Below are 27055 nucleotides of genomic sequence, written 5' to 3' on the forward strand. Positions count from 1 at the left end.
ATGACGTTGAACAGCAGAAGTTTCAAGTACATCTCCTGCATCTCCTTCACTGACAGCTCCTTGAGCTGTGTCTGTATCACTACCATTATCTGGGCTGTCATCTTTCTCAGGTGTATAGTCCTCATTCAAAACAGTGTCATCGATTTCACTATTTGACGATAAATCAGGATCTGATTCTGCTCTGGAGGCTTTACTGGCCGTTTCCTCTTCTATTTGTTGCCCCATGTCTACGCCATTACCTTCTTTCTCAGATCTGCTCTCATCTTAATCCTCCAACTCCACTACATGGGTATCAACTTTATTTCCTGACATTAAAACAGAAAATGGAGTGCTGTTGAGTATTTTAACACAGTAAATCATGTTAAATTCATAGGTCCACTGCAAAAAAAAAAAAAAATAAATAATAAAAATAAAAAAATTCTAAATCTTACCAAATACTTCTTATGTCTAGTCAAAATGTCTAATTTATATAAAAAACTATTTTACTTTTTTTATTTTACTATTTTTACTTTTATTTGCATTTAAAATAAAAAGTAAATGCTTGAAAAATTACTTCACTTTATTTTTTACAGCATCTTTGCATATCTGAACCCTTTCCAGCAGTGACTGTATGATTTTGAGATACATCCTTTCACATTGAGGACATTTGAGGGACTCAAACACAAATATTAAAAAAGATTCCAACATTCACTGATGCTCCAGAAGGAAACAAGATGCATTAAGAGCTGGGGGGTGAAAACTTTTGGAATTTGAAGATCAATGTAAATTGTACTTAATTTGTGTACCGGGAAACATACAAGTATCTTCTGTTGCTTAAGAAGGGCAGAACTAAATGGAAAACAATTATATTTCAACAAAATAAGAAAAATTTGGCCATCTTCATTGTGTTCAAAAGTTTTCACCCCCAGCTCTTAATGCATCTTGTTTCCTTCTGGAGCATCAGTGAATGTTTGAATCTTTTTAAATAGTTGTGTTTGAGTCCCTCAAATGTCCTCAGTCTGAAAAGATGTATCTCAAAATCATACAGTCACTGCTGGAAAGGGTTCAAATATGCAAAGATACTGGAAAACTGAAGAATCTGCAGGACCTTAAAGATTTTTCTGAAGAACGCTGCTCAGTTTAACTGTTCAGAACAAACAAGGGACTCATGCACAACCATCACAAAACAGAAAGACAGTCGAGGATCATCAGGTAACAGAACACAGTATATATAACTTTTGAGTGGGGTTATTTTAATAATTTCCGCAATTCTTTTGTCTTGTGGACTAAATGTTAATATCTTTTATGTACAATATCTTACTCAGGACAGTACTAAATAAAAAATAACATGCATTTAGTATGATCTCTCTTATTTTTTGAAAATTACTCATATTTTCACAGATTCTGCAAGGGGTGCCCAAACTTTCGATCCCCACTGTAAATGCATAAAAACTATCTTGTACTATTATGATCATTATTATTATCAATATCATTATTATTATTATCATTATTATTATCAATATCATTATTATTATTATAATTACTATTACTATCATCATTATCATAGATTTTGGAATTTTATCATAGACCTTTCAGTGTCCCACATTATCACTAAAGAAAAATGAAATGTTGGGTTTAATTAAAAATATTATGTCAACAGGTTCCACACAATTTGTTTAACTAATCTCAACAAACAATAATTCAGTTCATTTTACAAAAGATGTTAGAGTAAACTAAATTAACAAACCTTAGTAGAATCAACAAATAATAATTCAGTTCATTGTACATGAAAGTTATAATTGATGATGTCAAAGAAAAATTACTGATTCCACTTCAGAAACATTGGCCCCTTCAATAAAGATTTAATAAGACTATAACACTGAATCCATAAATAAGAGTGCAGTCATCCAATACAATTCAACATCGCTTCTCAATTAAGGTACATCAAACAGATCACGAACACACGTTTGAAATGCAATGTTACATTTCCCACAACTTATTTGTGTGATTTGTTCTAAATTACATTAGAACAAGTTCATTAACTCAACTGTGAGCTGTTATTACTCAGGTACCTATCTAATGGTGCTACACTTCTGCAAGAGGGTGACAGAACAACAATTACCCATAATACACTGCAAAATCCTCAGCCAATGAGATTCAAGTCTGTATTGGTTTTATTAATCTGTTACTTTTATGCAACAGTTATGTTGGCTGAACAAATCATTTTTAAGTAAAGCTGACAATACACACTTTTTTGTTGAATGAACTAGACTAAATTAAGTTCACATTGTTAAAGTAAATTGGCAAAAGTGAAAGTACATTTTTTTGAGTGTAGGAAGCACCAGATTGTTTTTAGACAACTTGCACTAAGAGCACTAATATGTCTATAATTTCTTTTATGAATGTGTTACCTGCATTTTCTCTTTTTATTTTGTTAGGAGACGTCCTGGGGTTTTTAAAATGGTATTGTGTTTGAATTTAATGTTTTGGCTACAAATCGCAGATATTGCAGACTGCTCAGCCCTGCCTCTCCACTGTGTACTTCGTCCATGTCAGCTGGGGGCGCCAAAATTTCCCGCCTGCCTGTTTATATACCCACGTTGAATATGCATAAGGCACGATTAGCATAATGATATGTCGCCGATTACAGAGCTCTGTAATGCAATTGTTACTAGTAAGAATTGCTATTGTAGAGCTCTGTAATTCAATTTGAACTAGTAATATTGCAATTACAGAGCTCTCTAATTCTAATTGTTACTAGTAAGAACTGAATTATGGAGCTCTGTAACTTAATTCTTACTAGTAACAATTCAATTAGAGAGCTCTGTAATTTAATTATAGAGCTCTATAATCAAATTGTTACTAGTAACAATTGAATTAGAGAGCTCTATAATTAAATTATTACTAGTAAGAATTGCAATTAGAGAGCTCTGCAATTGAATTCTTACTAGTAATAATTTGATTATAGAGCTCTATAAATGGATTACAGAGCTCTCTAATTGAATTGTTACTAGTAACAATTATGATTAGAGAGCTCTGTAATTCAATTGTTACTAGTAACAATTACGATTAGAGAGCTCTCTAATTCAATTGTTACTAGTAACAATTGAATTAGAGAGCTCTGTAATTCAATTAGAGAGCTCTGCAATTACACATATCTTTAATGTGTATTTTTACTAGTAATAAATTAATTGAAGAGCTCTGTAATTCAATTGTTACTAGTAAAAATTCAATTAGAGAGCTCTATAATGGTAATTGTTACTAGTAATAATTCAATTAGAGAGCTCTATAATTGTAATTGTTACTAGTAAGAATTCAATTAGAGAGCTCTATAATCATAATTTTTACTAGTAACAATTGAATTACAGAGCTCTATAATTGTAATTGTTACTAGTAACAATTCAATTAGAGAGCTCTATAATCCGAATTGTTACTAGTAACAATTGAATTGCAGAGCTCTATAATTAAAAATGAATGGAAGTCAATGGAGACATATGACTAGTAATAAATGAATTGTAGAGCTCTCTAATTGGAATTGTTACTAGTAACAATTCAATTAGAGAGCTCTATAATCATAATTGTTACTAGTAAAAATTCAATTAGAGAGCTCTATAATTGTAATTGTTACTAGTAAGAATTCAATTAGAGAGCTCTATAATTGTAATTGTTACTAGTAAGAATTCAATTAGAGAGCTCTATAATCATAATTGTTACTAGTAACAATTGAATTATAGAGCTCTATAATTGTAATTGTTACTAGTAGAAATTAAATTATAGAGCTCTTTAATTGAATTGTTACTAGTAAAAATATAATTACGACGAGTAACGCTGGAACGTTTTTATGCTGAAAGGGCCTCCCATACAGATAGCGTATCCTTCCATCAGGGCCGACCGGCTCAGACCCCTCCCATATCAACCCAAATCGGCACGTTACTTCTCATTCTCTATAGTGTCACTAGGGCACAAGGACCCACACAGACCACAGGGTGAGCACCCCCTGCTGGCCTCACTAGCACCTCTTCCATCAGCAACATAGTTTTCCCAGGAGGTCTCCCATCCATGTACTGACCAGGCTCAGCCCTATAGCTTCAGTGGGCAACCGGTCTTGAGCTCCAGGCTGATATGGCTGCCGGCTATAACTCTTACTTTTTAACTCTTATTAAAATTAATAAGAAGTAATTAGTTTGTTTCTCCTCAGCTAAATTTTAGAGCTACAAACAGATGTTAACCAGAGTTAATATGATAAAATAAAAGTCCATGACAAATTGTATGTTGATTGAAATATTTTTAATAAAGCCAGTACAAAAGTCTTTATTATTACTATTACCATTAATTAATTTGTTAGTTTATTTAACTGGGGATGTGGTTTGTAATGTATTTAGAAATTTATGAGAACAGGACTTTTGTAAACTTTTTTTAACAAGGGAGAGTTGAAAACATGATTCTAAACATATTCATGCTTCATTAAGGCAGGAACATGGATGTCAGGTGCGGAAACTGCTTCTGCCAGACGATTCCTGACAACATCACCATACACTCACTACTACTTTTGGCTCCTAAACTCTGGAAATGCCTTCCTGATAATGTTCAGGGGTTCAGAGACATTCTCTCTGTTTAAATCTAGATTAAAAACACATCTCTTTCGCCAAGCATTCCAATAACGCATCTCATAATTTTTGACTGCAGCCATATCTGATCAAATTATTTCGATTATTATTATTTAGCTCGGGTTAAACTAATTAATTTTACTTGTTGGAACAGCAGCTATGCTAATGATGTCTCTGTTTATTTCTCTGCTTTGCCAAAAGGTTCAGAGAAGAGAAGAGCTGATGTAACCCCCTCAGAGGACCTCAGATGATGCCAACCCTGAAACAACATACAGAACTACCAAACTTTACTATAAGTTTGATTGCAGTAATGACTGATGTTGATAGTGTTCATCATCTGTTTGACTATGTCTTTAATTTATTTTTCCATACATTTCTGCCATATGCACATAAACTGACAGTCAACATGGATAAGCTACTGCTAAATATTGTAGAAACTTAATTTTCTGTAAAGTTGCTTTGCAATGATTTGTATCATAAAAAGGGCTATACAAATAAATTTCAATTCAATTCAGTTGAGGGCCCTTTCATCATGGGCGGATCCAGGAAAGCCAACAACTGTGATCGCACACAGCCTGGAGCAGCACTGAATGGAATAATTTCCTGTTAAAATAACAGGATGCATTGACTGCTGGGGGCTTTATGCACATGAGGCATCCATCAATAACTCTGCCGTGTGAAAAAAGCAGGAGAGCCTGCCAGCAAATTCTGCACCATTCTCCTCCACCTCTTTACCCTGAAGGAGTTGCATGATATATTTTAGCAGGTCAAGAACAGCCCGACCTTGTGCACAACCCTGTGCACTGTTGACTTAGGGATAGCTGAGGTAACAACATCACAACCTCGATATCATTTGACCTTCCATTGTCAGCTTCATAAGGCAGTGCAGCTATGATGTTGACTTTGGATTGTCTTGTCAGACAGAGGGACGGATGTCAGATTCTCTGTCAAAAAACAGCCTCAGGATGCGAACTGTTGCATTCAGCTGACAGTACTGTGTCAAGTGTCCTGTCTTTATGCATTATACTTATATTTCTGTATTACTGTCCTAGATTTATGCATACCCCCCCCCCCCCCCCCACACACACACACACGCATATGTATAAACAAGATTCAACATGAAAATGTAAAGAAAAATAAAAACTGGACACTAATCAATTCTAAAAGCTCTACGAAAAGGGTAAAATTTCATTTCAGATTTAAAAGCATCCACAGATGGGGAAGATTTAATGTGCATTGGGAGAGAGTTACATAATCCAGGAGCAGATGCTGTGAAAGCCCTATCACCCTTTGATTTCAATCTTGTTTTGGAAACCTGAAGAATCATCTGATTTGAAGATCTCAAGTTTCTTGAACTTTGATAAGGAATCAATCCAATTCAAATGTATTTGTATAGCGCTTTTTACGATACAAATCATTACAAAGCAACTTTACAGAAAATAACGTTTCTACAATATTTAGTAGTTGCTTATAAGTGGTGACTGTCAGTTTGTGCACGTATGAAAACAAGACGCAGTCAGCCAGACGATGAACATTATTAACAGCAGTTATTATATGATGCAGTCATACTTGTAGCAATATTTGTTAGTTCTGTTTGTTGATTCAGGGTTAGCATCATCTGAGTTCCTCTGAGGGTCAGCATCATCTCTTCTCAGGTGTTCTGGATCCAGACTGGAGCTTGTGTAAATCCAAGTTACTACGAGATGTAAATCCTGTGACAAAACATAGAAACAAATAGAGACATCATTAGCATAGCTGCTGATCCAACAAAGTAAAATTAATTAATTTAACCCAAGCTAAATTATAAGAATGCGCATTTGATCAGATGCAACTGCAGTCACAAATTTTGAGATACATTATTCGAATGCTTGGCGAAAGAGATGCTTTTTAAATCTAGATTTAAACAGAGAGAGTGTGTCTGAATCCAGAACATTATCAGGAAGGCTATTCCAGAATTTGGGAGCCAAATGTGAAAAGCTCTGCCTCCTTTAGTGGACTTTGCTATCCTAGGAACTAAAAGTCCAGCGATTCGTGACATTAGGAAGCGCGATGGACTTTAACATGGTATAAGGCTAGTTAGCTATGCAGGAGCTAAACCATTCAGTACCTTATAGGTAAGTAATGATCATTTGTAACTTAAAAAGAACTTAATTGGTTGCCAGTGCAGAGACTGTAGAATTGGGGTAATATGATCATATTTTCTTGACCTGGTAAGGACTTTAGCTGCTGCATTTCGGACTAGCTTGTTTATTGAAGATGCAGGACAACCACCTAGAAGTGCATTACAATAGTCCAGTCTAGAGGTCATGAATGCATGAACTAGCTTTTCTGCATCAGAAATAGGTAACGTTTCGTAGCTTGGCAATGTTTCTAAGATGGAAGATGGAATCAATAGGTCAACAATATATTTTGGAGCAATGCATCCAATGATTGAAAAACCATCAGCAAAACCTTGAATTCAATTCAAAATTTTACAGCCAACCAGTGTTAAGAAAATAGAGTAAACATATCTCTTTGTGCAAGTCAAAAGTCTGGCAGCAGCATTCTGTACTAATTGAAGATGAGATAATTGACCCTGTTAAATACCTATATGAACAGGATTACAGTAACCGATGTGTGATGACACAAAGGCATGAATAGGCACGAAAAGGCCTAGTCTCCAGATCCTTAAAAGATAAAAAAAAATTCAGTTTAGACATAATTCTGAGTTGATTAAAGGCAGCCCTCACAACATTAGTAACCTGCTTATCTAAAACTAAGGCTGAATAATCATAATACCCACATTCTTAACATGATCCAAAACACGTATCTTCATAGCTGCCAAACTATAAGATTTCCCTGGAAGCAGAAGAAGGTCCAAAAACAACAGACTCTTATTAGTCTTATTAGTGTTCAGATGAAAAAAAGTTCCTTGCCAGCAAGGCTCTTATCTCACCTAAACACTGAGCAAGTCCATCAAAAGATTGAGATACATTTGGGCTATTGGGATATAATAGTGTCATCTGCATATAAATTATAAATAATATTATATTTATGAAAAAATGAGCCCAAAGGGCCCATATAAGATGCAAATGTCCTTTCTCTTTATTTAACCTAATTTTATAAGTTTATCTTTCATTGTTACACAAATGATTGCACATGAACATCAGCACCATTCTCCTCAGGAAAGACCTGCGTCGGGTAGATCTACAGCAGCAACATCCTGCTTCTCTCTTCAAGTTGGTAGGATATATATTAAAGCAGTGTAAATGGAATTTTATATATTCAATTTATAATGCTCTAATATAATATATGCAAAGAGTAAATTATATTGGATCAGTATCAATAAAGTGTCAAATGCTTTTTTCACACTAATTGTGTAACAAGGCAACAACGTTCTCTTCCGTAAAAGAGATGTGCATACTCTTTTGCTACACACATACAAGTATGTACATTTCCATAAAATAGGCTACGTTTAGCACATATAATTAGGCAAACTGGGACGTTGCGTGGGACCAGTGTTCCCAAATTAGCAATTTTGTTTCTAGATTTAGCAACTTTTCAGACTACACTAGCAACTCTTTTTCCAAAAAGCCCCTAGCAACAAATTTAGCAATTTTTTTTACATTTATTTGCATCGTTTAATAAGTGACTTGAGTGATAAAAAAGGCTCACATTTTCATCTAATATACAAAAAAAGAGGAAACCAAAGATGAGTACACATCATGTAAATCAAGTTACTTGCTCTTTGCAATTGTTTGATTTATTAATAATGATATAAATTTAATAATGGTGCATAAATGATACACCGTGTTAGCTTGTAACTGTGATTGCTCACCACTTATCACATTGCAAGAACAATATCTCGAAAAATGGAAAAGGTACTAGTATTTTTACAAGACAATATACATTAACCATTGTAAACTGAAAACACTAAATACAACGTGTAATTAAAAATTCAGGTAAAACACCTGTGAAAAATCTATACGAAAAATTCCTTCATATTAACATAATAGATTTATAACAACATAACAACAGATTTTGCCCTATTTTTGGAGTGTAGCATACAAACTAATACAATACTTAAAACTATTGTTCAGAATGTGTAGTTTTACTAGTTTGCAAGCTAAAAAAATTAATCTGAAATTGTTCAAAAGAGTTCAAAAGAAGTGTTCAACAATTCAAAAAATACAGTTATTTATATTTTAATATTATATTATGCATTATTATTATTTAAATTAAAATATAAATTAACATATCAAGTATTTTTGCTTAGATTTGATGCAGTGACACAATTTTGCGTAGTGATTACATAGCGCCCTCATCACGCAATGACATCACAGTGTCATTTAGCAACTTTTAGCAAATCAACCTTCCTTTAGCAACTTTCTCTGAAAATTAGTTGGCAACACTGCGTGGGACTTTGGAGCGCGAATGGTGAATCATTTGATTCAGATCGGAACTTCAGATTCATGATTCTTTTGATTCAGATTGGAACTTCAGACTCATGATTCTTTTGATTCAATCGGAACTAGATTAATGATTCTTTTGATTCAGATCGGAACTTCGGTGCGGGTTCGTGAGTCTTTTGTTTATGTGTGTGACATTGTGCTTGCAGGAAACACAAATAGATTAAGTTATATTTTCCTACACTCTAAAAAAAAGAGTTGTTTACTGTACCAAAAATCTGGGCATTGGATCGATTTTTGGGCAGTTATTAACGTTTATTGGGTTATTTCAATATTTTGGGTAAAAAAAAATAATTTCAATGGACAGAATAACTTAATTCAATACATAAAGCCTAATATACATATACTAGGCTTATATACATATATGGTGGTGGACGGGGAGATATCCCATCACAATGTAAGCGCTTTGAGTGAAAAAGCAGAAAAGCGCTATATAAATGTAATTTATTATTATTATTAGCCTATATATGTCAGAATATACGCGATATGTCAAAACGATGACTGTTTTATATCAAAATATGTCACCACGCTACACCAAACAAACGCTGCTCAAACGGAAGCACATTTCCATGGACCTGATTTTGCCCTAAAATAGAGATTAACGAATAATATTTATTGTAGCATAAAAAAGTTGACGTTGATTCTGAGGTAATTTTTACGTCAGAACACAAGAGCAGTAAAACAAGGACTGAAAGTAGCTACAGCAGAATCGCTGTTTTCAGCAGCATGAGCTCTTACTATTCTGTCTAATTTCTGTTGAATTGTTTCAGTTATCTTTTGTTTGTGTGTGTGTGTGTGTGTGTGTGTGTGCGTGCGTGAATCCCGAGTAAACAGGGGGTACTGAATGAGGAGTTTGCCAACTTTAACCCGCCGCAGACAGTCGGAGAAATGCGCGCTTTATATCTCTTACCAAGAGGAAGGAACAGCTAGATCCGCCCCTGCCCAGTGCAGATCCGCCTGGGTCTTGTCTTTTAAATAAAGGTGCTTTTGTTATGATGATCACAGACCCGTGTAGTTTGATTTCTGAGAGGTTATTTTGTGGTCTTATATGATGGCAGAGAGCTCTTGTGTGTCTGGGAGCCCTCAGCCCTTGATGTCTCTGGCCCTCAGCGGAGAATGGACTGCACTGGAACAGAAACTCAAGACACTGGAGAAAGAAGATCCAGAGATCTTCCAGTTTGACGAGGTGAGATGCACTGCAGGTGCTTTTTATTGCATGTTTAAAAATAGACTTCAGTTATGAAAAAAAATATAGAGAGATTTATGTTTGAATTCATAATAATTTATTATGACTGTTATAGAATAGTTTAAACACTATAATATATATAAGAGTTAAAATTAACAATATTAATTAAAATATAGTAAATAATATATTTAAAATGTTTATATATATATATATATATATATATATGTTTATGTGTGTGTGTATAAAGTTAATGTTTATTAATTTAATGGATTTTAATTAGTTTATATATTAGTCTAATATTGAAATTGAACTAGATGAAAAGTATTGTTATTAATTTTGAATTATTAACATTTATTAAATACATTATTTATAAATAGTTGAAATTAAGCAAATTTACATATATTACATTCAAGCGCTTATTGCTATACATGTTAAGTAATTTATTTAATGTTTTAATTAGTCTAGTTAAATTTAAATTTTTGTATATTTCATTTACTTCAAGTCAAATGTATGTTCAATCAATAAACATTTATTGTATGTACATGTTTATATCTCTTTTCATATAACATTTTCTGGCTTTTGCTGTTTTACAATGCAAACCAATGTATTAACAATTCTGAATCATTTCTCTCTGCAGTGAAATATTGACTATGTTCACTTGTTCTCCCACAGGAGTCTGGATTGAGCCTCCTGATGGTCGCGGTGCGAGAGAGCCATCAGTCTATCGTTGAAAGGTTGCTGGAACTGGGGGTCAATCCAAGTGACAAAACAAAGGTAGGAGTTTCCCATCGTCTGGAATCATGTCTTAACTTAAATAACTCCCACTCCTGTGAGACAAAACCAGCACTCGCCACTTAATGCAGATGATATTCATTAGTAGCAGGCAATTAAGCTTTTAATGGAACAGTTCAGGTTTAGTGATTTACAAATTTTTTCAGTCGCTAACAAGCATTTGTCCAAGCAGTTGTCACATTTTCAAAACTCTAAACACAATTGACACAGCATCGGTCTATTGTGGCCATACCATTCACACATTTCATGTCGTTTTCACACAATATGGAGTCATTGAACACATTTCCACAATGCTTACATTTTTTGAACAGACAAGCTATACCTCCCAACAAAATTATGGATCGTTTTTGTAGTATTTACAAATGTTAACACACAACATCCCACAATAACAAAAACAATGTTCCAAACCTTAGATAGAGTATAAAAACCTTCTGCATTGATATCAGTTCAAAAACAATATTTCTTAGCTGATTTATGTTGTGTAAATTGGGCCAACCACAGCTGATTCCAATCTGGCTTAGACTCAATGGCAGGGGTTATTTTTTTCTATTACATTGACACTTATACAATAAAAGGGGGACTTTGAAGGGTGATGTTTTTGGAAACAGAAACAGAAAAAGACAAATACTGTAATGTATGGACGAGGAAGAGTAACAGCAAGGGGCCCAGGGAGAAGAGCAGGCCCAGTGAGAGATGCAGTAAGAGATGCAGGAGCAGTGAGAGGAGCAGTGAGATGAGCAGTGAGAGGATCAGTGAGAGGAGCAGTGAGAGATGCAGTGAGAGGAGCAGGAGCAGTGAGAGATGCAGTAAGAGATGCAGGAGCAGTGAGATGAGCAGTGAAAGGAGCAGTGAGAGGAGCAGTGAGAGATGCAGTGAGAGGAGCAGGAGCAGTGAGAGGAGCAGTGAGAGGAGCAGGAGCAGTGAGAGATGCAGTGAGAGGAGCAGGAGCAGTGAGAGGATCAGTGAGAGGAGCAGGAGCAGTGAGAGGAGCAGGAGCAGTGAGAGGAGCAGGAGCAGTGAGAGGAGCAGTGAGAGGAGCAGGAGCAGTGAGAGATGCAGTGAGAGGAGCAGGATCAGTGAGAGGAGCAGTGAGAGGAGCAGTGAGAGGAGCAGGAGCAGTGAGAGGAGCAGGAAAAGTGAGAGGTGCAGGAAAAGTGAGAGGAGCAGGAGCAGTGAGAGGAGCAGTGAGAGGAGCAGGAGCAGTGAGAGATGCAGTGAGAGGAGCAGGAGCAGTGAGAGGAGCAGGAGCAGTGAGAGGAGCAGGAGCAGTGAGAAGAGCAGGAGCAGTGAGAAGAGCAGTGAGAGGAGCAGGAGCAGTGAGAGGAGCAGTGAGAGGAGCAGGAGCAGTGAGAGGAGCAGGAGCAGTGAGAGATGCAGTGAGAGGAGCAGGAGCAGTGAGAGGAGCAGGAGCAGTGAGAGGAGCAGAATCAGTGAGAGGAGCAGGAGCAGTGAGGAGCAGGAGCAGTGAGAGATGCAGTGAGAGGAGCAGGATCAGTGAGAGGAGCACGAGCAGTGAGAGATGCAGTGAGAGGAGCAGGAGCAGTGAGAGGAGCACTGAGAGATGCAGTGAGAGGAGCAGTGAGAGGAGCAGTGAGAGGAGAAGGATCAGTGAGAGGAGCAGGAGCAGGAGCAGTGAGAGGAGCAGGAGCAGTGAGAGGAGCAGGAGCAGGAGCAGTGAGAGGATCAGTGAGAGGAGCAGGAGCAGTGAGAGGAGCAGTGAGAGGAGCAGGAGCAGTGAGAGGATCAGTGAGAGGAGCAGTGAGAGGAGCAGGAGCAGTGAGAGGAGCAGGAGCAGTGAGAGGAGCAGGAGCAGGAGCAGTGAGAGGATCAGTGAGAGGAGCAGGAGCAGTGAGAGGAGCAGTGAGAGGAGCAGTGAGAGATGCAGTGAGAGGAGCAGTGAGAGATGCAGTGAGAGGAGCAGGAGCAGTGAGAGGATCAGTGAGAGGAGCAGTGAGAGGAGCAGGAGCAGTGAGAGGAGCAGTGAGAGGAGCAGTGAGAGATGCAGTGAGAGGAGCAGTGAGAGATGCAGTGAGAGGAGCAGGAGCAGTGAGAGGATCAGTGAGAGGAGCAGTGAGAGGAGCAGGAGCAGTGAGAGGATCAGTGAGAGGAGCAGGAGCAGTGAGAGGATCAGTGAGAGGAGCAGGAGCAGTGAGAGATGCAGTGAGAGATGTGTGAGAGGAGCAGTGAGCGATTGTTTTTATTCCCCCCCCCCCCCTTTTTTTTATCTGGGCTTTTTGCTGTTGTTGTTTTTTTGTTCAGAATGCTCTTATGTGTTTCATTGATATTTTGTTCACTGTAAGCAAAACTGTTGAACCTGTTCTGTTCTATCATACCGTGTTTCTACTGTACCTCCTGCAGTAAACAGTAAAGGAAAAAAAAATAGCTTTTTACTGGAATGCTTTTGAATGTGAACATTACTGTACATTTGGACATACAGTTCCTAACCAAGAAATTTAGTGTAAAACAGTGAATTGCATGTTTTTTGCATGCAAATACCTGTAAAACTGAGACTGAAAAGTCTATGCAGTTTTTGTAACGTCAACAATAGCCAATATTTTAAAACCTGGTGTACTTTGATTGACTGCATATACCTTGTGAGGTGAAAACAATTGTTATTCTTTGACAGAATAATTTAATATTGAGTCAGATTTCCAGTGTTTTGGTAAAGTTGGTGTGTGCAGAGAAAGGTGTGCTCTATTTTGAAATGAAGATTTAGTATATATTTAACAAAATGTGTTTTTGAGAAGAAAATTATCCATTTGGCCAATTGTGTTTTGTAGGTGTGAGTCTGTGTTAAGAGTTTAGAAAAAGTATCTGAAGTATGGTTAAGCGCTTGTTAGCGATTAAAAAAAACTGTAAATTCTGAAGCAAAGCTGTTAGGTTGTTTGCTATGTGACAAATTCACCCCAAAATGCAAATTTTCTGAGAGTGTCCTTACCCTCAGGCCGTCCAAGTCAAGTCAAGTCACCTTTATTTATATAGCACTTTAAACAAAATGCATTGCGTCAAAACAACTGAACAACATTCATTAGGAAAACAGTGTGTCAATAATGCAAAATGATAGTTAAAGGCAGTTCATCATTGAATTCAGTGATGTCATCTCTGTTCAGTTAAATAGTGTCTGTGCATTTATTTGCAATCAAGTCAATGATATCGCTGTATATGAAGTGACCCCAACTAAGCAAACCAGAGGCGACAGCGGGAAGGAACAGAAAATCCATCGGTGACAGAATGGAGAAAAAAACCTTGGGAGAAACCAGGCTCAGTTGGGGGGCCAGTTCTCCTCTGACCAGACAACACCAGTAGTTCAATTCCAGGCTGCAGCAAAGTCAGATTGTGCAGAAGAATCATCTGTTTCCTGTGGTCTTGTCCAGGTGTTCCTCTGAGACAAGGTCTTTACAGGGGATCTGTATCTGGGGCTCTAGTTGTCCTGGTCTCCGCTGTCTTTCAGGGATGTAGAGGTCCTTTCTAGGTGCTGATCCACCATCTGGTCTGGATAAGTACTGGATCCGGGCGACTGCAGTGACCCTCTGATCTGGATACAGACTGGATCTGGTGGCCACGGTGACCTCGGAACAAGAGAGAAACAGACAAATATTAGCGTAGATGCCATTCTTCTAATGATGTAGCAAGTACATAGGGTGTTATGTGAAGTGTTTCCGGTTCCGGTTTACCTAATTAATGCAGCCTAAAAATCCTTTCACAGATTTGGATATTAATAGCATTTTAGTATGTTATGTGTAAGCCAGGTTAAAGAGATGGGTCTTTAATCTAGATTTAAACTGCAAGAGTGTGTCTGCCTCCCGAACAACGTTAGGTAGGTTATTCCAGAGTTTAGGCGCCAAATAGGAAAAGGATCTGCTGCCCGCAGTTGATTTTGATACTCCAGGTATAATCAAATTGCCTGAATTTTGAGAACGCAGCGTACGTAGAGCTCATTCAAATACTGAGGTGCTAAACCATTCAGGGCTTTATAAGTAATAAGCAATATTTTAAAATCTATACGATATTTGATAGGGAGCCAGTGAAGTGTGGACAGGACCGGGCTAATATGGTCATACTTCCTGGTTCTAGTAAGAACTCTTGCTGCTGCATTTTGTACTAGCTGTAGTTTCTTTACTAAGCGTGCAGAACAACCATCCAATAAAGCATTACAATAATCCAACCTTGAGGTCATAAATGCATGGATTAACATTTCTGCATTTGACATTGAGAGCATAGGCCGTAATTTAGATATATTTTTGAGATGGAAAAATGCAGTTTTACAAATGCTAGAAACGTGACTTTCTAACGAAAGATTGCGCTCAAATAGCACACCTAGGTTCCTAACTGATGACGAAGAATTGACAGAGCAACCATCAAGTCTTAGACAGTGTTCTAGGTTATTACAAGCAGAGTTTTTAGGTCCTATAATTAACACCTCTGTTTTTTTTTCAGAATTTAGCAGTAAGAAATTACTCAACATTCAGTTTTTTATATTAACTATGCATTCCATTAGTTTTTCAAATTGGTGTGTTTCACCGGGCTGCGAAGGAATATAGAGTTGAGTATCATCAGCATAACAGTGAAAGCTAACACCATGTTTCCTGATGATATCTCCCAAGGGTAACATATAAAGCGTGAAGAGAAGCGGCCCTAGTACTGAGCCTTGAGGTACTCCATACTGCACTTGTGATCGATATGATACATCTTCATTCACTGCTACGAACTGATGGCGGTCATATAAGTACGATTTAAACCATGCTAATGCACTTCCATTGATGCCAACAAAGTGTTCAAGTCTATGCAAAATAATGTTGTGGTCAATTGTGTCAAACGCAGCACTAAGATCCAATAAAACTAATAGAGAGATACAACCACGATCAGATGATAAGAGCAGATCATTTGTAACTCTAAGGAGAGCAGTCTCAGTACTATGATACGGTCTAAATCCTGACTGGAAATCCTCACATATACCATTTTTCTCTAAGAAGGAATGTAATTGTGAGGATACCACCTTTTCTAGTATCTTGGACAGAAAAGGGAGATTCGAGATTGGTCTATAATTAACTAGTTCTTTTGGGTCAAGTTGTGGTTTTTTGATGAGAGGCTTAATAACAGCCAGTTTGAAGGTTTTGGGGACATATCCTAATGACAATGAGGAATTAATAATAGTCAGAAGAGGATCTCTTACTTCTGGAAGTGCCTCTTTTAGGAGCTTAGATGGTATAGGTTATAACATACATGTTGTTGGTTTAGATGATTTAACAAGTTTATACAATTCTTCCTCTCCTATAGTAGAGAATGAGTGGAACTGTTCCTCAGGGGGTCTATAGTGCACTGTCTGATGTGATACTGTAGCTGACGGCTGAATGGTTGCAATTTTATCTCTAATAGTATTGGTTTTTAGAAGTAAAGTAGTTCATAAAGTCATTACTGCTGTGTTGTTGGGAAATGTCAACACTTGTTGAGGCTTTATTTTTCGTTAATTTAGCCACTGTGTTGAATAAATACCTGGGATTATGTTTGTTTTCTTCTAAAAGAAACTTTATTTGAAGTGCTAGAAAAGAGAAAGTCCATAGTTTCTGTTACATCATCAAGTTGTTCTGAGGTTTTGGATATGCTAAGGAATTTGGTTACATCAGGAAGATAACTTAAAAAGCAGTCTTTTGTGGTAGATGTGATGTTTCTTCCATACTTGTAGCATGAAGTAGAATTTACGATTTTGGATATATGAAGTTTGCACAGAACTAAATAATGATCTGGGATTTCATCACTTGGCTGAATAATTTCAACACTATCAACATCAATTCCATGTGACAGTATTAAATCTAGTGTATGATTTTAACAATGAGTAGGTCCTGAAACATGTTGTCTAACACCAATAGAGTTCAGAATGTCTATAAATGCTGATTCCAATGCCTCTTTTTCAATATCAACATGGATATTAAAATCACCAACTATTAAAACTTTATCTGCAGCCAGAACTAACTTGGATGTAAAATCACCAAACTCTTTAATAAAGTCTGTATGGTGCCCTGGTGGCCTGTATACAGTAGCCAGTACAAACATAACAGGGGATTTATCATTAACATTTGTTTCTCTGGATAATGTTATATGAAGCACCATTACTTCAAACGAGTTATACTTGAAGCCTGCCCTCTGAGAAATCCTGAAAACGTTGTTATAAATTGAAGCAACTCATCCCCCTTTGCCTTTTAGACGCGGCTCATGTTTATAACAGTAATCTTGGGGGGTGGACTCATTTAAAATAATGTAATCATCAGGTTTTAGCCAGGTTTCTGTCAAACAGAGTACATCTATATTATGATCAGTGATCATATTATTTACAAAAAGTGTTTTTGTAGAAAGGGATCTGATATTCAATAAGCCAAGCTTTATCATTTGTTTATCCATATTGCATCTGTTTTTTATTTGTTGAACCTCAATTAAATTGTTTTGCCTTAACTTGGTTTGGACGTTTTTTGTATTTTCTAGTTCGGGGAACAGACACAGTCTCTATAGTGTGATATCTAGGTGAAAGAGTCTCTATGTGCTGAGAATAAGCTGACCTCTGTGACGGGAGGCAGCTAGCAGACGGTCGGTTTAGCCAGTCTGTCTGCTTCCTGACCTGGGCCCCAGTTAGTCAAGTATAAACACTAAGACTATGTGCCATATTTCTAGAGAGAAGAGTGGCGCCACCCCAGGAGGGAGGAAGACCATCTCTTTTCAACAGGTCAGGTCTGCCCCAAAAGCTCGTCCAATTGTCTATGAAACCTATGTTATTCTGTGGGCACCACTTAGACATCCAGCCATTGAGTGATGACAATCTGCTATGCATCTCGTCACCACGGTAAGCAGGGAGGGGACCAGAGCATATTACAGTGTCTGACATCGTGCTTGCAAGTTCACACACCTCTTTAATGTTATTTTTAGTGATCTCTGACTGGCGAAGTCGAACATTATTAGCGCCGGCATGAATAACAATCTTACTGTATTTACGTTTAGCATTAGACAGCACTTTTAAATTTGCCAAGATGTCATGCGCTCTGGCTCCCGGTAAACATTTGACTATGGTTGTTGGTGTCTCTATATTCATGTTCCGTACAATAGAATCACCAATAACTAGAGCACTTTCATCAGGTTTCTCAGTGGGAGAACCTGTTTAATGTTTTGATCGGAACAGAAGAGCGGTGTTTTGACCCACGACTACGCTGCCTCACCATCACCCAGTTGCCTGCTGCAGGGGCTCTGTTTCCGGAACCGAACAATTTACAGGAATCCCTGAGCTAGATGCCTCCAAAGCCGTATCTAGTGCCCTAACATTCTTACTGTCCTCAATTAAAGTTTGGGTGCGTATCTCTAATTCTGAAATCTTCTCTGTCACCCTAAGTATTTCCCTGCATTTATCACATGTGAATCCCTCATCAGCGACAGAGATAGATAAACTGTACATGTGGCAAGAGGTGCAAATAACAATTGCAGGAGAAGCCATTACTCACAGTGCTTGATGAAATATTCTTACTGCGGTTGTTTGATGAAAAACGAGCTACGATTAGCTACAGAAGGTCAACAGGAAGTAGAGGAAACACTGTCCAACAGCGACACCAACCGGCTAAATATGTAGGATATAGAAGAGTTTCTTTCTTCGTCTGAACAGATTGGGAGAAATGTAGCATTTCATCAATTGCTCACCCATGCATCCTCTGCAGTGAATGGGTGCCGTCAGAATGAGAGTCCAAATAGCTGATAAAAACATCACAAGTAGTCCACACCACTCCAGTTCAGCAGTTAGCATATTGGGAAGTAAAAAGCTGCATGTTTGTAAGAAAACAAATCATTAACTTTTAACTGTTGCTTCTGGCGAAAATTTGACATCTATTTATCATCTCGATTTCTCCAGTGAAAAAGTCCTCTTGTCTGAATCAGGAGACAAATTTGTATAGATCAAGCACTGTTTACAAGTGAAAGCAGTCCAAAAGAGCTCTAAACAAATATTATGATGAATTTTGATGTGAGAGAAAACAGGAGATGGACTTTTATTTTTACTGGAGGAGGTGTTATTAAGGATTATGGACTCATATTTAGCCGTTTGAAGTTAAAAACATCTTGATTTGTTTCTGACAAACACGCAGCTTTTTGCTTCACAAGACATTAATAAATGAACTGGATTTTTGTAGATTATTGTGATGTTTTTATACGCTGTTTGGACTCTCATTCTGCTGGCACCCATTCACTGCAGAGCATCCATTGTTGAGCAAGTGATGCAATACTACATTTCTTCAAATCTGATGAAGAAACATCTTGGATGGCCTGAGGGTGAGGAAAATTTCAGCAACTACAGGTGCATTTCAATAAATTAGAATATCTAAGAAAAATTCATTTATTTCAGTAATAAAACTCAAATTCATGTATAATAAATTAAATTTGTGTATACTCGTGTATAATAAACAAATTCAATGCACACAGACTGAAGTAGTCTTTGGTTCTTTTAATTGTGATGATTTTGGCTCACATTTAACAAAAACTCACCAATTCACTCAATCTCAACAAATTAGAATAAAGTGACATGCTAAACAGCTAATCACCTTCAAAATTATCTCTCAGTTTGGTTCACTAGGCTACACAATCACTAGGCTACACAGACAGAATCTATGGGTTATTGTCAAGAGGAAAATGAGAAACAAGAGACCAAAAAATGCAGATGAGCTGAAGGCCACTGTCAAAGAAACCTGTCCTTCCAGACCACCTCAGCAGTGCCACAAACTGATCTCCTCCATGCCACGCCGAATTGAGACAGTAACTAAAGCAAAAGGAGTCCCTACCAAGTATTGAGTACATGTACAGTAAATTAACATACTTTCCAGAAGAGCAACAATTAACAATTTTATTGGTCTTATGAAGTATTGTAATTTTTTGAGATTGAGTGAATAGGTGGGTTTTTGTTAAATGTGAGCCAAAACCATCACAATTAAAAGAACCAAAGACTTAAACTACTTCAGTCTGTGTGCATTGAATTTATTTAATACACAAGTTTCTGCACTGTGTGCTTTCTTGGCCAGTGCTGCATTGTTGTCAGTCCAGGAGAGTCCACTACAGTTGTGTCATCCAAAAGTATAATGAGGAGGTCGGAGTTGTGTGACGGTGTGCAGTCATGTGTCAGCAGGGTGCAGAGGATTGGGGGGGGGGGGGGGGCATGTGTTCAGTGTGATGGTGATGGATGTGTTGCTGCCGATCCGTACTGTCTGATGTCTTCCAGTCAGAATGTCCGAACAACGAACTGCTGAGCCCCAGCTGGACAAGTTTGTGAATGAGTTGTTGATGGATGATTGTGTTGAATCCTGAGCTGAAGTCTGTTAACAGCACTTCATGAGAATAGGATTAAGTGCAACTAGATGGTAGTCATTGAAGCATGATGGAGAAGGCTTCTTCTGGACTAGAATGATGGTGGTAGCTTTGAAACACGTGGGGACAACAGTCTGACTTGAGTTCAGGTTAAAATACATGAATGTTGTCAGTGCCTGAAGCTTTGTGTGTGTTGATCCTGCTGAGGGATCTGAGGGGAAGTCGTGGCCTAGTGGTTAGAGAGTATGACTCCGAACCCTAAGGTTGTGGTTTCAATTCTTGGGCCTGCAATACCACGACGTAGGTGCCCTTGAGCAAGGCACCAAACCCAAATGGCTGCCCACTACTCCAGGTGTGTGTTCATTGTGTTTGTGTGTGTTCACTGCTGTGTATGTGCAGTTTGGATGGGTGAATTCTGAGTATTGGTCACCATAATTGGCTGCATGTCACGTCTCGTCACTTTCACTTTCATGCTGTCTGGGGACAGCATCATCACCTGGTCACCGGGAGGAGGTGGAGTCTTTTGTGCAGTGGTGCTGTTTTGTTCCTCCAAGCGAGTGAAGAAGTCATTCAGCAGGGAGATGGTGCTGTCACAGGTCCGTGGTGGGGGCTTGTAGTCTGTAATGGTCTTTATCACCTGCCACAGAGTGTCTCTGCTGTCACTGAATCAATGGCCTATCCTCTTGGAGCACTGTCTCTTAGCCTCTCTGATGCCGCAGTATAGGTTGACCCTAGCTGTCCTTAGGCCCACCTCATCTCCAGGTCTGAAGACAGCGTTCCGCATCTTCAGGAGTTTGTAGACCTCCCCTGTCATCCACGGCTTCTGATTTGCCTGGACAGTGATGGTCTTTGTGACTGTTACATCGTCAGTGACAGTCTTTGTGTTTCTAAGCCCAAACTGCTTCTGCCACAGTTCAGTTACCATGGAAACTCTCCTGCAAATTCAAGGTGATAATAATGTTTCAGAATAATGATGGCCAACTAGAATAGTGCTAATGGTTATGTTTCTATTGTTTTCTATTGGTTCACCACACTATAGTTACAGTAGCATTAGCATGTTCCCTACTGTAAATGGTTCAAATTAGTTAACATTTCTCTCTTGACAGGATGGCATAAAAATGTCCAATACCAAAAATTAATTACTAACTGCTTGCTTCAGAGAATCAACATTAATGCTGTGGGAATGTGGGTGCAAACTATATTTTCAGTTGTAGCATGCTATTTTGTGCGTTTAAATGAATGAGCGACTGCAGGCCTCATTTTTCCATTTGCTCACAAACTTACAAGATCTGTGGTCATTCAGTTACACTTGGCTATCCCGCTGGAATGTCTGTCCAGCTGCGCATGTGTGTAAAGGTGATTCACTGAACCATTGGAGTCAATTTGTGTCAGTAACTCTAAGCTTGGTTAACCTCTACAAACATTATAGTCAGGGGTGCACATAAGTGGTCCGCAGGTCCGCATGCGCGGTCAAAATAAAAAATGTGTTGTATAAATATGTTCTGACAGGTCATTTGCGTACCAACATGGTTGACAGCTGTTAATACACAATTACCATTTTAGATCAGAAATTGTACTAAATAAGTTTTATTTTCAACCTGAAAGCATACATCTAGGCTATGCAATGGCGTTTTCAAAGCACAATACAAAACTGTGACATGCATCCACTGACGCTCTTTAATCAACAGCAGTGCTAAATCCGGAAGCGCGTATATTTACTTGCCCGTAACCTGCCAAAATAAAAGCCTGCTGATTTTAAGTTTGAATATGATGAAAATGCTTTTATTCATTTTCAGACGCTTTTATTCAAAGCGACTTAAAATTGGGGAATACCTAAAGTCATTCTTCTTAAAGAGGCAAACAAAGAAAGTAGTAAGGCAAGGCAAGGCAAGTTTATTTATATAGCACGTTTCGTACACAATGGTAATGCAAAGTGCTTTACATAAAAGAAAGTAAAATAATCATGAAGAAAAATAATAACAAAATTAAAACAAGCAATTTTAAAACTTTTAAAATGATTAAAATATTTACTTTAAAATGAATTTAAAAACAGAAAATGATTTAAAAAAACAACAAAAAAAAAACAGTGAAAATATAGTGCAATCAGTTCGGACATTCAATAAATGCACAGCTAAACAGATGGGTTTTGAGTCTAGATTTAAATGTGACTAGTGTTTTAGCACATCTGATCTCTTCTGGAAGCTGATTCCAACTGCAGGCGGCATAGTAACTAAAGGAGGACTCTCAATCACCCCTTGTTTTGTGTGAACCCTTGGTATTTCTAACTGACTCGATCCTAGTGATCTGAGTGGTCTGTTAGGTTTATATTCAGTGAACATATCTGCAATATATTTCGGTCCTAGGTCATTTAGTGACTTATATACGAGTAAAAGTACTTTAAAATCAATCCTAAATGTAACTGGAAGCCAGTGTAAGGAGCTAAGGACTGGTGGGATATGCTCAGATTTTCTGGTTCTAGTCAGAATCTTGGCAGCAGCGTTCTGGATGAGCTGCAGCTCTCTAATGGTCTTTTTGGGAAGGCCGGTGAGGAGCCCATTACAATAGTCCACCCTGCTGGTGATAAAGGCATGAACAAGTTTCTCCAAGTCTTGACTTGAAACAAAACATCTAATTCTTGCAATGTTTTTTAGATGATAGTATGCTGATTTAGTTACTGCTTTGACATGACTACTGAAACTGAGGTCTGTCTCCAGAATCACACCAAGATTCCTGACTTGATTTTTAGTTGTTTGACCCCTAGAGTCAAGGTATGCTTTCACCTTGAAAACTTCATCTTTGTTTCCAAATGCAATGACTTCAGTTTTTTCCTTATTTAACTGAAGATAGGCAAATCCAACTATTAATTTCATCAATGCATTGGCAGAGGGAGTCAATGGGGCTGTAGTCATTTGGAGATAAGGCTAGGAAAATCTGGGTATCATCAGCATAGCTGTGATAGGCAATTTGGTTCTTTCTCATTATTTGACTTAGTGGAAGCATATACAGGCTAAACAAGAGCAGTGCAAGAATTGAGCCTTGTGGGACTCCGCATGTCATGGACGTCCACTTAGACTTATGCTCTCCTATACTCACATAATAGCCTCTCCCTTCTAAGTATGACCTGAACCATTTGAGTGCCATCCCAGAAAGCGCGAACCAGTTTTCCAGTCTCTCTAGTAGTATGTTATGATCGACAGTGTAAAAACGCAGCACTGAGATCTAGCAATACCAGCACTGATATTTTGCCAGAGTCACAATTTCAGCGAATATCATTTATTATCTTAATGAGTGCTGTCTCTGTGCTGTGATGCAGTCGGAAACCAGATTGAAAATTGTCCAGGTATCCATTTGAGTTTAAGTATTTGTTCATCTGATTAAAAACTACCTTTTCTATAATTTTCCCTATAAAAGGAAGATTAAATATTGGTCTGAAATTGCTCAAAATTGTGTTATCAAGATTTGTCTTTTTCAGGAGGGGCTTTACAGCTGCAATTTTTAGAGAGTTTGGAAATGACCCAGAAAGAAGTGAGGCATTCACCACTTCTAAGAGATCTGCTTTTAAGCAGTCAAGCACATTTTTGAAATCAACAGAGTCTGCAGAAATGCTTGGTGTTAAAGATATAGCCTCCATAAATAGTACACTTGTGTTCTCGTTTATGCATCTCCTTCTGACAGAGACAGATCTAAGTTTCAGTGGTAGCAGAGATCAGTATATCAAAGAAAATACAGAAGTGATCAGATAGTGCTACGTCCTTAGTAACAATGGATGAAATGTTTAGACCTCTACTGATGATTAGATCTAGAGTGTTTCCACCTTTGTGTGTGGGTCCATGCACATGCTGAATCAGGTCAAAAGTGTTTAGAACCGTTATCATTTCTTTTGTAGTTTTGTTTTCTGCATTATCTATGTGAATATTAAAATTCCCTGCAATTGCAAAACAGTCAAACTCTGAGGAAATTATTGATAACATTTCTGTGGAGTGTTTTGGAGGCCTGTAAATAACAATAAACAGAATGTGTGGAGCACCTTTCAGCACAATCCCTAGATATTCAAAAGACAATTACTGACCAAATGACACTTGTTTTTATTGATAGACATCTTTAAATATAGCAGCTACACCCCCACCTCTCCTAACAGTCCTGCAAACACTCATGTAAGTGAAGTAAGGAGGGGCTGCTTCATTTAGGATTGTTGCATTGCAGCTGTCTTCAAGCCATGTTTCATTTAGAAACATAAAATCCAGATTGATTTATTTTTTAGTGAGCGAATGTTTAAAAGTGCTAACTTGATGACAGTGCTTTGTGTCTTTACATCAATCTTAGTTTGATGCATAATAGGCCGCAGATTAGATGAGTTTGCCCTTCGGCTTGAGAAGGCCTTAGACTTTCTATCACGTGATAAAACTGAAATAGAGAAAGCTACAGGCACACTGGGTTCCTGCTTGTTCTGTAAACATTTGTGAATGTTGGTGCTATTATAGCGGGGACCCAACACATATCACTGAGAGCTGCTATCAGTTGTTTTTGGTTCACCTTCAGCAGATAGAGGGTTTGGACCCTGGCGTTGTGGCAGCGGTCGGAGAGCTCTCATAGGAACAGGGCCCACAGTCTTTGGTGGTTGGGGGGCCCGCCTTTTTTTAGTTGATATCTGCGGTCTAGCAGTGAATGAGTGAGAGAGTTTAGTCCCAGCATACACCAATTCCTCAATTTTCTTTGAGAAGCACAGAAGTAGAGATGCTGGAGAGAGGGATAATGTGTCTGGTGAGATGGGCTGTGTCTCTGGTGTTTCCGGTGGCTGTGATGTGTTGTCCTGGCTTCCATGGCTGTTTTCCAGTAAGTCGTCCTTGGGTGGTGAATCTTGTAGCTGTTTTGATACATCACAGTCAGTCTGTGTGGAGCTCTGTGGGCAGGGCTCAGCAGGGATAGTGTCTATCAGCAGTGTTTGTTTTGGCTGCATGGTGTTATCAGTGTCCTTGTGGGATATGGCAACCACATGATGACTCGGACCTGGTGTGTGTGTGCTGAATGGATTGACACGTTCTGCTGAAGGATGACGAAGGGAGAAGTAGATATTGTCCTTAAGCACTCAAGCACCAAGTTTGTTTGGGTGGAGGCCATCCGGTTTAAACAGTTGTCTATGGCCCCAGAAAAGATTGAAGTTGTCAATGAAATTCACTCCTTTTTTACTGCAAGATCTTTGTAGCCATGTGTTCAGCCCAAGCATCTTTGAAAACATATTTGTTCCCCTAGCTGGGAGTGGTCCACTGATGAACGACTGAACTTTGAGTCTTCGAAGTGTTCCAAAGAGTTCACTGAAGTACTTCTTAAGGAGTTCTGACTGCTCTTTCCGAATATCATTCTTCCCCACATGGATGATGATTTGATTTGTAGTCTTGTGCTTCATCAGAATGTTCTGAAGTTCCTTGTTCACATCAGAGACCGTTGCTTGAGGAAGGCAGCATGTTGTTGTAGTCCTGCTACGGATGTTTCTGATAACAGTGTCACCCACTATCAGAGTCCTTGGCTCGGCTGCGCTCTGAGCTGAATGCCGCTGTTTGCTCGTCCTCGAGCGCCTGTTAGTAGCGATGTTAGCTGCTGGCTGATCCGATCCATGTTTAATCACATTTGGGGATTACTCACCCACATTCATTAATGCTTCAAATCTGTTCTCCAGATGTATAGGGGGTGGTAGAATACCAGTATTTATAAGCCTTGTCATAGTCGAATCTGGGGTAGAGGAAGCTATGGCAGCAATACGAGAAACTCGTGACAATCTGATGTCTCGTGTTCCTTTGGGTCTTGCTCCCTGTTTGTGCCATCGATTAGTTTGGCAATCAGTTTCGGCTTGTTCGGCAGTTTCGGGTCCATGACTACAGTCTGCTGAGTGTTTTCCGTCTGTTTTGGAAGTCCAGAAAGTAACTTTGTTTCAAGAATCACAATCCTTTGTAGAAGTTTGCAGCAGTTCATGCAACAAGTAGATCCAACAGGAGGCATTTTCTCTCTCTTCTGTTTGAATGTAGGCAGTTGTTTTTCTGTCTCCGGAATGTAAGCTGCTGGCAGTGGGAGACAAAGTCTTCTTTTTGTAGTATTATTCCTGTCCCAATGTTTTTAGTTTTAGCGTTTGTGCCAAAAAATCTGTTGTTTGAGCACTGTGCCGATCTGCTGAAGTAAAAATCTTAGAAAAATCAGAGAAAAGTACAGAAATAAGAAGCAAAGCACAGAGCAGTAAGCTAGAACGTCCGAACGGTAGCAAAGCCGGAAGCAGATTTTGTAGTAAATATTAGTATTTTATTTTTAAATTTACTATAAAATAAATGTATTTGTATTTAATACTATGACTGCTTTTTATTTTTAATAATATTATCACACACTGTTATTTAGTTTATTTACTATTATTTTTTTATTTTTTTTAAAACGAAATAACTAATGTGCATTAATATTATAACTTCATTAGTTAATTTTTTATAGTTTATTTAATGGGTCACGCTACATGTATATACAGCATGAGAACCAAACCAAATTTCCAGATTCTCTTATGAGAACCAGGCCGAAAAAATTATGTGCACCCCTGATTATAGTTTTATCCTTGACAGTCTGAGACACAAACTCTTGTGTCAATGACAATGAGGTCAATACGGCACAAGACAAAATTGTCATCCATGAGCATTTATTTGATCAAAAATATAGTAAAAATTGTGAAATATTATTTACAATTTAAT

At 38.1% G+C, this 27055-nt stretch overlaps 2 protein-coding genes across 6 annotated transcripts in view; one reads left to right on the forward strand and one right to left on the reverse strand.

Moving 5' to 3' along the window:
* Nucleotides 1-27055, reverse strand: part of LOC127935318 (60S acidic ribosomal protein P1-like) — a 568794-nt gene that overhangs the window by 168349 nt on the left and 373390 nt on the right. The gene's annotated exons all lie outside the window — the stretch shown is intronic.
* LOC127935305 (serine/threonine-protein phosphatase 6 regulatory ankyrin repeat subunit B-like) overlaps nucleotides 9958-27055 on the forward strand; it is a 64022-nt gene continuing 46924 nt past the window's right edge. Inside the window, exons 1-2 of one of the 2 annotated variants that reach the window (XM_052533049.1) lie at nucleotides 9958-10220; nucleotides 10893-10994. In XM_052533049.1, the coding sequence (XP_052389009.1) occupies nucleotides 10083-10220; nucleotides 10893-10994 (240 nt within the window). In that variant the 5' untranslated portion in view covers nucleotides 9958-10082. The remainder of the gene's footprint in view (nucleotides 10221-10892; nucleotides 10995-27055) is intronic. The other variant, XM_052533048.1, reaches the window with a different exon arrangement.

This window comes from Carassius gibelio, chromosome A19, assembly GCF_023724105.1.
Source record: "Carassius gibelio isolate Cgi1373 ecotype wild population from Czech Republic chromosome A19, carGib1.2-hapl.c, whole genome shotgun sequence".
Taxonomy (NCBI): Eukaryota; Metazoa; Chordata; class Actinopteri; order Cypriniformes; family Cyprinidae; genus Carassius; species Carassius gibelio.